The 12,564-nt window shown below is 38.1% G+C and overlaps 1 protein-coding gene across 1 annotated transcript; it reads left to right on the forward strand.

Annotated features, from left to right (window-relative positions):
- Positions 1-4,363: 4,363 nt before the first annotated feature.
- LOC117334796 (15-hydroxyprostaglandin dehydrogenase [NAD(+)]-like) lies at positions 4,364-9,814 on the forward strand. Its single transcript, XM_033894602.1, has 7 exons — positions 4,364-4,572; positions 5,210-5,333; positions 7,157-7,269; positions 8,051-8,147; positions 8,453-8,529; positions 9,244-9,404; positions 9,672-9,814. Exons 1-7 carry the CDS (start codon positions 4,480-4,482, stop codon positions 9,808-9,810), a joined length of 804 nt encoding a protein of 267 aa, XP_033750493.1. The 5' UTR covers positions 4,364-4,479; the 3' UTR covers positions 9,811-9,814.
- The last annotated feature ends 2,750 nt before the right edge of the window (positions 9,815-12,564 follow it).

Here is a 12,564-nt window from a genome sequence, read left to right on the forward strand (position 1 = left end):
AATGAGAGATTATTTGTTCCCAAAGCATGACTTTCTTCAGACAAAATGAACTAGTTTTGAAGAAAATATGACAAAATTATGATTTTCTTTTGCATAATTTATGTTTTATTTGAAACTTTTCTTCGTTAAATCTGTGGAATGACTAAAAACGATTCAAGTACATGTATTAAACCCCGAGTACAATTTTTCTACGTGTTTCAAACTTTTCTGTCGTGTCATTGTGACAAAATATGATAGCATGAACAAAGTAAATGACTTTCCAGTGAGAGTTTTCACTAGTTATTTATTTATATGTTTACTTTATATTGTACAAGAGTTCTTAGTGTTGTATAAAATATGTAGGCATTCCATATGCATATTTGTCTTTCATTCTGATACATACTGATGAAAATGTCAATAATTAGTTGCAATCATCATAAAAAGAAAAACAATTTCACTGCCTTTCATAACACATATGTTTCAACACCTCTATTGTCGGGATACTCAAAGTGTATTTAAATTCTAATTTTGTTCCTTGCGTTTTGACAAGCAATCTCTGTGTTTCTACTGTACGAATGAAACAGAAGATCGGTTATTGCATCTTGATTAATGTTCCTTAAAACATTGAGACGAAAATATGTTTTATATAATATATTTGTGTGGCCAATTTTCGTCCAAGCCTTTAACAGAATGTGTAGAGGGAATTATACATTTTACAAAAAAAGACATTTAAATGTAATTTCATGTATCAGTAAACAATAACAAACACTTACACGGTGAAAAACTGATAGGGTGATGTCAAACCATTGACGAATACCGAATTGGTTGTAATACTATAAAGGGTAATGGATTGTACTTTATGTAGTAGAACAGTATCACTACTGCCTTATCACAATACCTTATTCGCAATGGAAGCTAAATGCATTGGTTTAAACTGCAAAACCTCATTGAAATATAAATATGCAGTTGGCGATAAAAGATATTCTCGATATGTACAAGAATGGATGAAACCCCTGTTGTAAGCTGATGGTAATGCAACAACTGATGTTGGGGAGGCAAAGATGTGCCCAAAGTGTTATACTAGATATTTAAGGAAGCGTCCAAGGTCAGAGCCCATGGTAGATGACTCAAATACATATGAGTCTAAGAAGAGCAACTGCAATCCTGTTGAGGAAGAAAGTGTCTCAATATGTCCTACGGTTGATGACCTCTTTTTGACTCCATCCTCTCACAGGAAATGTTGCTTTTGCCTTTCATATACTGAAAAAACTGCCACAATTCCTGAAAAGGCTAGTTTCCAATTGATCTTGTTTCACAGGATATGGGTCTCTAAGTCTAGCGAGATCATGCGCAGACCACTTTATTGAGAAAGACTTGGATCCTAATTTTCCAATTACTGCTGCTGGAAGGGAAAAGTTGTCACTCTATCTTCCAGATAAACATGAAGAGGTGATCAATGATCTTCTGAGATTATCATACCAACTTGGTAGTGGAAAGACATCCTTTTCTTTCAATCTGAAAAATATGGATGACCAAGACTGTCTGGCTTGGACTGGGTGGAACATGGAGCAGCTGCAAGAGCTTCATAGCCGATGTGCACATCTAATATCTTCCCAGTGTTTGTCAACAGAAGATTGTCTCCTCTTGTTTTGGGTCAAACTCAAAATGGACATATCCTATACACAGTTGGCATCCCTATTCAACCTGCATAAATCCAGTGTCAGTAGAATATTCCACAATGTTGCTCAATCTCTCGAGGCAACAGTTGTTCCATTGTATCTGGGATCTGAACATATTTCTAGAGAAAACGCCATCAACCATAAAACTGCATTCACCAAGACTTTCTTTAGTGATAATGTCACAGTTGTTTTAGATGGAACGTACATCTATATTGGAAAGAGTGGCGATCACGAGTTTCAAAGAAAAAGTTACTGCGAGCAGAAAAAAAGAAACTATATTAAATTTATGAGTGTAGTTTTCCCAGATGGATACGTCTTGGACACGATTGGGCCATTTTTTTGGGAGTGAAAATGACGCCACAATAACCAAGAAAATCCTTGACGGAATTGAAAGCCTGAATCCTCTCCTGCAGCCAGAGGACCATATCATCGTAGATCGTGGATTCAGGGATGTTCTGAAAGACATCTCTGAAGTGGGATATGGACATCACATGCCATCCTTTCTCCAGCCGCCAGGAAAGAGCCAGCATGATTCTCTTGAAGCCAATACTGATAGATGCATCACAAAAACGAGATGGGTTGTTGAGAGCTATCACGCAAGATTTTAAATTCAAATTTAAATTCTTTCAGACAGAACTCTCATCTAATCACTTCATTGACATCATTGCAACACTCGTTAAGGTTGTAACCGCTTCCCTGAACTTCCTCCGTGATTCTATATATGAACCTTCTTCTGAACAGGTGCTGAAAGACAGGGCAATGGCTGAACAAATGAAAGGGTTATCAATTAAGGTTAATGAGCTTGCACAAAGGGTGAAGAATGAACCGGAGTTATCCAAACGTGCCCAATCTTACTGGCAAAAGCTAGAGGCGACTGATGTTACCTTTCCAAAACTCTCTGAGGATTACTTGGAAACATTGGCGTGTGGAACATACCAGCTTAAGTTGGCAAACGGTTATATAACCGAGCATCTCAGTGATGACGGAGACTATGAGGTCATGGTATACCAGCACTCCGATGACCTATTACGCTGTCAGCTAATGTCACGTCATATATTACAAACCAAATATAACGTTTGGATTGTATATCATGATGCACCAAATCCGATACAGGCATACTACTGCACATGTCCTTCTGGTCAGAGGACGGTAGGCATGTGTACACACACCGCAAGTGTCCTCTACTACCTCGGAGTTTATAAGCATTCTTCGACCAATCTAAGGAAATCCAGTTTTAAATAATACATGCTATAGACAGAATTTGATGGGAAACCTTCAATAAACAAAGAACACACAAAACACATAACAGATCAATGAAAAATTCAAAAACAACAAACATTTGTTTCTGCGGATCCAGTACATATATTTGACCATATTGTCGTGATTACTTATGAATATAAATGTATGTGTTGTTGATCCAAAGGTCTAGATTTGAATTACATGTCGTAATTGTACTATGAGAACTGTTTATATATAATATATATGTATATATACACAAAGGTGTCTCTATGTTCCAAATCATTCGGCTACTTGGCTTTGGACGAGGAAAAGGGAATACATATCACTACTCAACTCGCCATCTTTGCTACAGTTCAAATCATATGTTTTTCCTTCAAAAATCATAATTCTGAGCACCATCAACATGAAATTTAACCTGTACTGACGTTATCTTTTTATCATACTGCTTTTTAGTAAAATGGGTATGGTGTTCATGGTGTTTGTAAAGAGAAGAGAGGTATAATGTGGTGTGCAATGTGTACATTGTTTGCATTTGTACTTAAAAGTGAACGGAGATATATCATAGACTACTGATATCTGATGTTAAGAACGCGTACATAATAAAATAATTCATAAATAAACAAAACATCATCCAAGAGGCACTTTATATGCAATAAAAGTTGACATTTTCACTCGAAACTGTAGCATGAGAAAAATCCCGTATTGACTCTCAGTACTTCCAGTACTTTGATATACTCAAACAAATAGGGGTAATGCATCTTTGAATTGAAAAATGGCTCAATGGCCAGGGGTTTAGCTATACAAAATTTTGGCATTTGTTTATATGATTGGTAAAGATGTTTTTAAAAGTAAAATGTTGTCTGCACTCAAATACGAACATTGTTGAATAAATGGATTTTAGTATAGGTCTAATTCGCAAAAAGAGCTGTCTTTATATTTTGAATTGTTCTCACATAAAAATGAAATACACTTTTTATATAGTAGTTACGTGTTCGTAAGTGCACAAGATCAGGCTTCAAAAAGAGAGTATAGTTGTCAACATTTTGTCTGAATTTATACATTTTTTTAGCTCTTATTGACGGGTCATGCTGCCATCTGGTATATGCTATTGACTGAAGCGCCACCTGTTGGCCAAATGAGAAAATGGTTTCCAAATGTCGAAAAGTTATGAGGAATTGATCATATTTGATGAATCAATCATTTTTAATGAATAAACTCTGTGGGCCAAAATCACTATATAGCTGCAACAGGTCCTTTATTATTTAGATTATCAAAATTCATTACAAATATTTTTCTATTGCAAAAACATGAAAGTATAAACATAATGGTACAGACAAAAAAAATGTGGATATGTAAAGTTGAAACCGAGAAGATATTACCAATCGGTGATATATCCAACAGAGTTGTTAATGGGTGCATTACGGTAACAAACTCTTAAGGTTTTGGGAGTTACTTCCCTTGTTTTGTTTCACTTTGGCTGTCGGCAAAGATCGATCTGAAGACTGAAGTCATCTAGCTAGGGTTTGTAGAGAGCGCGGACAGACAACACTGGGAGACTTGTCAAGATCAACCCTCAGTGGACATGAAACTACAGGGGAAAGTTGCTGTCGTGACGGGAGGTGCCCAAGGATTAGGGCGGGGATTTGCGGAGGGCCTACTTAGGAAAGGTGCAAAGGTCAGGGAGTATGCCGAGAGTGAGAGTTCAGAGACTCAGTCCTGTGACATCAGTATTGCAATGACCCGGAGTTGTTGCCGAGTTTCCTCTGACCAGAAATGGTGTCAGGGCCAGAGAAAACACAGGCGTCTGAAGTTCTGACAGTAAACTGAGATATAATACCATAGAAAAAATAAGAGTATCTACTATAAAAAAAGAATCTCGGTTTACTGTCAGAACTTCAGACGCCTGTGGAGGAAACTCGGGCAACCGGAGTTGTTGATTGATGAAACTTCCCCATCAGTATCACGATTGAGTTGATTGTGCTATTGGCTAGAGTATGTACATAAGTCATTACCTTTGCGTATTTAATTGTCTAGTAAATTGAAATTAATACTTATCTGCTAATTGCCATTTGAAAATCAAATAGCCACGTTAAATGTATCGGACAATAGAAAAAAGCTCGAGGGATATCGCTATTTGATGCCAATGATGGGGTTATTAGATTGTGCATATATAGATTTCTATCTGGCCATGATGCGTTAAATTAGTTTTCAATTATTAGTAAATTGTACTTTAATTCATGTTAGATTATAAAACACCAGACAGTCACTGACTTGGTTATATAATTGTTATTTTTTCTCTCTTTCATTGACAGGTTTGTATCTGTGATATCAATCCAGCTACTGGAAATGCTACTCTCGACATCTGGAACAAACAGTTCGGGAAGGACAGCAGCATGTTTCTGAGATGTGATGTTACCGACCATGATCAATTTGAAGGTAATTTATAAACAGATGCATATACATATTATGCAAAAGTGATTATAAATTTGTAAACAGATTTATTTTTTTTTATTTTTAAGGGATCAGGTTATCGAGGGTGATACTTTTCTTGGTGTAATATGAAGGTAATTTGGCTGCACTTCAGACTGTGGCTGATCGGGTGAGGTCATTAGACAGTGTTGTTTGTATGATATAGCTCTAGACTGTCTAGTAGGATGGCATCCCAGACTGTGTGGTTGGGTGCCACAGTTGATTTTGTGATTGGGTTGGTGGCATTGTACACTGGATGGTTGGGTGGCATAGTAGATTGTGTGGCACTCAAGACTGGTTGGTTGGGTGGCTTAGTGGATTAAGTGGCTGGGTGGGATAGTAGACTGGTGTTTTGGGTGACATAGTAGACTGTGTGGTTGGGTGGCATAGTAGACTGGGTGGTTGGGTGGCATAGTAGACTGGTTGGTCTGATGACAAAGTATATGTAGATTGTGTAGCACTCCAATCTGGTTGGTTGGGTGGCATAGTGGATTATGTGGTTGGGTGGGATAGTGGATAATGTGGTTGGGTGGGATAGTGGATTATGTGGCTGGGTGGGATAGTGGATTATGTGGTTGGGTGGGATAGTGGATTATGTGGTTGGGTGGGATAGTGGATTATGTGGTTGGGTGGGATAGTGGATTATGTGGTTGGGTGGGATAGTGGATTATGTGGTTGGGTGGGATAGTGGATTATGTGGTTGGGTGGGATAGTGGATTATATGGTTGGGGGGGGATAGTGGATTATGTGGTTGGGTGGGATAGTGGATTGTGTGGTTGGGTGGCATAGTAGACTAGGTGGTTGGGTGGGATAGTGGATTATGTGGTTGGGTGGCATAGGGGATTATGTGGTTGGGTGGGATAGTGGATAATGTGGTTGGGTGGCATAGTGGATTATGTGGTTGGGTGGGATAGTGGATAATGTGGTTGGGTGGGATAGTGGATAATGTGGTTGGGTGGGATAGTGGATTATGTGGTTGGGTGGGATAGTGGATTATGTGGTTGGGTGGGATAGTGGATTGTGTGGTTGGGGGGGGATAGTGGATTATGTGGTTGGGGGGATAGTGGATTGTGTGGTTGGGTGGGATAGTGGATTATGTGGTTGGGTGGCATAGTAGACTAGGTGGTTGGGTGGGATAGTGGATTATGTGGTTGGGTGGCATAGTGGATTATGTGGTTGGGTGGGATAGTGGATTATGTGGTTGGGTGGGATAGTGGATTATGTGGTTGGGTGGGATAGTGGATTATATGGTTGGGGGGATAGTGGATTATGTGGTTGGGTGGGATAGTGGATTGTGTGGTTGGGTGGGATAGTGGATTATGTGGTTGGGTGGGATAGTGGATTATGTGGTTGGGTGGGATAGTGGATTATGTGGTTGGGTGGGATAGTGGATTATGTGGTTGGGTGGCATAGTAGACTAGGTGGTTGGCCAGCATAGTAGATTGTGCGGCATAGTAGACTGGTTGGTTAGGTACACTGTATATGTAGCTTGGGTCGACCAGATAGCAGTTTGATTGGGAATATCATCCTATTCACAAATTTTTCGATTGATGGTTAGCTTCCTTCTTTGATCTTTGACTTATTAGATAAATGACATGACACCCACAGAAATATAATAAGAATTGGTGTAGAGGTAAGTAGGGTAGGAACAGGGTGAATGGCTTACTAGATATGTAACATTACACATTGTTATATCACAATATCATTACAACGTACATACATGCACCTGATATCTGAAAGTTCTCTGTATTTAATTAATAACATACAATTGGTTGAATTACTCCTCAAAGGTGTGATGAAGAAAGTGATAGAAAAGTTCGGTGGAGTTGACATTCTTGTGAACAATGCTGGAGTCAATGGAGAGGAACCTGAGAAATGGAGAAAGACAATTCACATCAACATGGTAGGATTTATAGGGTTTAGTAGTGTAGTAATAGGGACGACAGGCCAGGGTTGTCTGTTAAGGCATAGGGGGTTATTATGTAAGGCTGATACAGGTTCTATGATAAAAGTGATAATCAGGGTTTGACACTAACTTAATCACCGTGACAAACCGCTGGCTTCCAGGTTCTGAAATGAGGCAGCCCAGGCTGCCAATTGTGAAGCCACTCCTGGCGGATTTGTTGGCATATGTCCCTACAGCCCCAATAACCCAAACTCTGAGGGAAAAATTGAATTTCAGATGCAGTTTCCTGTGGTCTAGTTCATCCTGAGCTTAAAAAATTCAGATCTTACATAAAAGAGTTTTATTAAAAAAAGTTTTGAAAATAAAATGATTGAAGTAAGGAAGAAGTAACTGGACATTAAACTTTTAGCTGAAATGTTAGCAGCCCACAGGTTTGCTGGTCTTAGAGACATTCTGGTAGCCCTACCAGATTTCAAGCAGCCCAGGGCTGCCGGGCTACTGCTAGTGTCGACCCCTGATAATTATGCCTGGCCTGCTTCAAACTGGGAAGGAAATATTGGTTCAACAGGACACTATTTAAATACATTAATAAATTTCTTAAATTCACATCTGCCTACCTTTCTGTGATGGCAACATCAAGACCGAGAAAATAAATTGTCTAGAACAACGTAAAATTGAACAATTGTTTGTGTTATATGCTTTAGTTATTGGGGTATATACAAATATTTAAGAATTTTGATACATGAAACTATCACAGGGAACTTTTGTCTTCATTCAGATTGGTGTGATAGAGGGGACAATGCTGGCAGCGACTTATATGGACAAGACCGCTGGGGGACGCGGAGGACTCGTGGTAAACATAGCGTCAACTGCAGGTTACAAAATATGATTAATATATTCAGAGAAAGATAAAGGGATGGTGTTTTCATTAAAATGTTTTATTTATCTAAATGGAGTAAAACACAAAATGTGTGTGATTTTAAATGCTTTTTTGAGCAAATTTTTGTTTACATGCTTCGAAATATTATTATTTTGTTTGATTTTGATGGAACTCAAAAAGAGAGAGAACAATTTTTTTATCCTGTACATTACATAAAAATGTTCAGATTTTGTGTGTGGTGTGTTTTGTCTATAGACATGTGTTATTTTATAAAAGACTAGTCTTGTTTTGTCGTTACAGGCCTTACACCAATTTTCTATGCCCCGGTCTACTCTGGATCCAAGTATGGTGTTGTGGGTTATACTAGAAGTATGGCAGTAAGTTTAAATCAATTATTGAATGTTTTTTTCTTTGGGATTTTCTTCTTTTTCTTTTAGATTACTGTCGAAAATAAATTAGCTACACTTTAATATAAATTTATTTTGATTTCTCAGGACTTAATGGATTAGAAGACAGACACTGATATCTAATCTGTATTTATACAAAATATCTGAGGCATTGCCTGGGCTGTTTTCATTTTTGTTATCCAAACGGTTGGACCGATATCGATGTTATTCGTTATGAAATAAAGACGGACCTGGTGATTTTAAATTGTTTTCAGACAAGCCATGACAAAGACTTCCAAGGCCTGTATTACCATTTGTAGGTCCATCAAGAAATATGTTTGACGAACTGGCCCCTGTTTATCATGCACCCTATAGGGGAGATAATTCACCCTGCAGGGGAGATTTGTCTTGCTGAAGTTAAATGATATTTTCTTCCCTGTCATATAATGCTTCCCCTGTCAATATGTCTGTCCACAAACTAGACGAGAAAATTTCACAGAGTTTGCCATTTACTAATAAATACTACTCGAATTGGATGGTGATTTTCACATAAAAAATTTCTTGTGATCAAAAGTCTTTGCTGTGGGGAAAGGAAGCAATTGTGCTTTACCACTTTTGAGATCAGGTTAGGGAAATATTTAATTTGTAAACAGGGTGGGGGTATATATATGCGAGTCCCCGTTCACTTTGTTTTTATTTTTGCAGGCAGGCCCAAGAGTGTTAGATACAGGACTAAGTTATGCAGTACTTTGTCCAGCATTCACAGACACAAACCTGTTTAATGCGAGTCAAATGGCTCAATCAGAGAATAAGGTTGAAAACTTTAATCAAGTCGCCAAAATTGTCACGAACACAGGAATACAAACGTGAGTGTAAATACATGAATCAAATTTCATAAATATCGCAAGATTTTACATTTCACTTTAGGTCTGAAAAGTTAAAAATTGTTAAAAATTAACTTTTTTTTAACAAAAATGTTTTAATTGAATTCTTTACTTAGGACCTAGTTTACATTAACTTTATTTGTTTAAATTAAAAAAAATAAAATTCTTGTTGATAAACAGTTTTTTTATTCAGCCTATAAGCACATACATTATATAGACGTTTGACCGTATGATACACTTTATTTCCAGGGTAGCTGATGTTGTGAATGGCTTTCTTCAGTTAGTTGAGGCTGATAGTAACAACGGTGTGGTTATGGCTGTATCTAAACAAAAGGGAATCCAGTATATAAACAGACAACGACGGAAGCCTCAGGAAAACAAGCTGTGATCAATGTTTATCAAAATTGTGATATACTTTTAAACAGAAACAACAAATTATTAATGGAATCATCCCCTACCTTGTATGTGTGACAGAAAAATCTCAAACGGGACTGAGAGAAGATTTTCTTGATTGTCGAACTTGAGGCTCTGCCGACGGAGATGATTATTTTTAAAATCACTTTTATTGGCCTTCATGAGTCCAGTTGTTCAAATAGTAATTAGCTTGATGACAATACCATAAAATCATTCAACATATCTTTAAAATATCCAAATTTGATGCATAATGTGTGGTTAGATGGCACAGTGGTAACACTTCTACTTCTAACTTCTAAATGATAATGACCAGTTCAACAAGTTGAAGATAATGTCATGAGAGAGAGAAAAAGTTTTTGGGGGATACACCTGTATACTGACAGGAGGGCAGTCTAAAAGTTTCAGCTGTTGGACAGGAGGATATATCTGGTGGGATCTTGTTCCACCGGATATTGTACGTGGAAAAAATGGCCATGGTTTTGCAGTGTGGTAGTTGAAATGATTTGTGATGGGTACGCCTTGATTGCCTGTTTGTTGGTACGGGTCTGTTGTGTTGGCTTTTACCTAGGTGGCCAGAGTTCGACTCCTCTGATTTGAAATGAAAAGGTATAATGGGGTTTCCTTGGCAACTACAGTTTCATCTCTCATTAAGACCCCTCAGGTGCTTCCATCTTTGCCAAATTACCGGCATGAGTGATTTTCACCAAGTTGACGCAATTATTCTAGAATAATTAGATAAAGTTAATATTTTTAATAGTCTTATCCGGAGGATTTAGACCCCTTTTCTCACTGCCAATGGGATGAATGTTGCTGTATCATCATTGTGCTGTTGCCAGCTTATGCTATCCTTTATTCCCCCAAGGTGATGGAGAAATAACACCCTAGGGAGTGACAGATATCACACCCTAGGGACTGACAGAGAAATCACTCCGTAGGGGCTGACAGAGAAATGTAACCCTAGGGGTGACAGAGATATAACAATTGTGGGTATGACGAGAAATCACACCCTGGGGTTACATATAAATCACACCCTTGGGGTGACAGAGAAATCACACCCTAGGGGTGACAGAGATATCACACCCTAGGGGTGACAGAGATATCACCCCCTAGGGGTGACAGAGATATCACACCCTAGGGGTGACAGAGATATCACACCCTAGTGGTGACAGAGATATCACACCCTAGGAGTGACAGAGATATCATACCCTAGGGGTGACAGAGATATCACACCCTAGGGGTGACAGAGATATCACACCCTAGGGGTGACAGAGATATCACACTCTAGGGAGTGACAGAGATATCACACCCTTGGGGTGACAGAGATATCACACCCTAGGAGTGACAGAGATATCATACCCTAGGGGTGACAGAGATATCACACCCTAGGGGGTGACAGAGATATCACACCCTAGGGGGTGACAGAGATATCACACCCTAGTGGGTGACAGAGATATCACACCCTTGGGGTGACAGAGATATCACACCCTAGGAGTGACAGAGATATCACACCCTAGGGGTGACAGAGATATCACACTCTAGGGAGTGACAGAGATATCACACCCTTGGGGTGACAGAGATATCACACCCTAGGAGTGACAGAGATATCATACCCTAGGGGTGACAGAGATATCACACCCTAGGGGGTGACAGAGATATCACACCCTAGTGGGTGACAGAGATATCACACCCTAGGGGTGACAGAGATAAAGCAAGTGTAGGGATGACGAGAAATCACACCCTGGGGGTTACATATAAATCACACCCTATGGATGAGAGAGAAATCACACCCTAGGGGTGACAGAGAAATCATACCCTATGGGTGAAGGAGAAATCACACCCTAGAGGGTGACATATAAATCAGGCCCTAGTGGATGACAGAAAATTGACACTGTGCATGCCTCACATCAGTTTTGGGTTGTCACTACTCCAATAATATTAGAGGTTTACACGACCGGAAACTTTTGACAAGCTGTCATGTAACATGTCGCAATATCCACCAATGTAATCAGGTGGAATAATACCTCATATACGTATAGGAGTAGGTTGTCAGTTGACTGTCTTCTGTCAAAATTAGCTACATTTGTATTTAATGAGCCCGAGATTTTATATAGCAGGATAAATGGTTAAACTAGCCACAATTAATGTTATGAGTGTTGAGGCGCAGATAAAATAATTTGTTTCTTATTTAGGAAATCCAGAATATATGTTTTTATCTTTGTCTCTTAAAAATGGTTGCAATTATATTGGAAAAAATTAGTATAATGCAAAATATATTTTTACAAAAGTTATGTAGCTCATCAGTGTCTCCTTACTTTGATCGTGATTATTGAAAAATCATGTAGACAACATATTTTCTCTCTGTACGTAACACTAACACATGTAAATGATAGTGTTAATGTAACATTGTGAAATTTTTAATTTTGAGTATTTTTTTTAATGTGATTTTCTTGTTGATATATTGTTAATTGTTATACAAAATTATATTGTTGTTGAAATTTGAATAAAATTATCAATATTATACAGAAATCTGATTTGTAATTATATTTGTGAAGAAAATTGAAGAGTTATGTACAGGTATAGCTCAATGAATAACATGGTAATATTAAAAGTAATGAGCTATGGCATTAGTTTTGAACTTAGGTTATAATGTATTAGTCTAGTTACTTTTCAAAATAATTAATTTCTTGGGGTATGAAATGAAAGAAACATTGCAAATATTTTAAAAGCA

This window comes from Pecten maximus, chromosome 9 (genome assembly GCF_902652985.1).
Source record: "Pecten maximus chromosome 9, xPecMax1.1, whole genome shotgun sequence".
Lineage (NCBI taxonomy): Eukaryota > Metazoa > Mollusca > Bivalvia > Pectinida > Pectinidae > Pecten > Pecten maximus.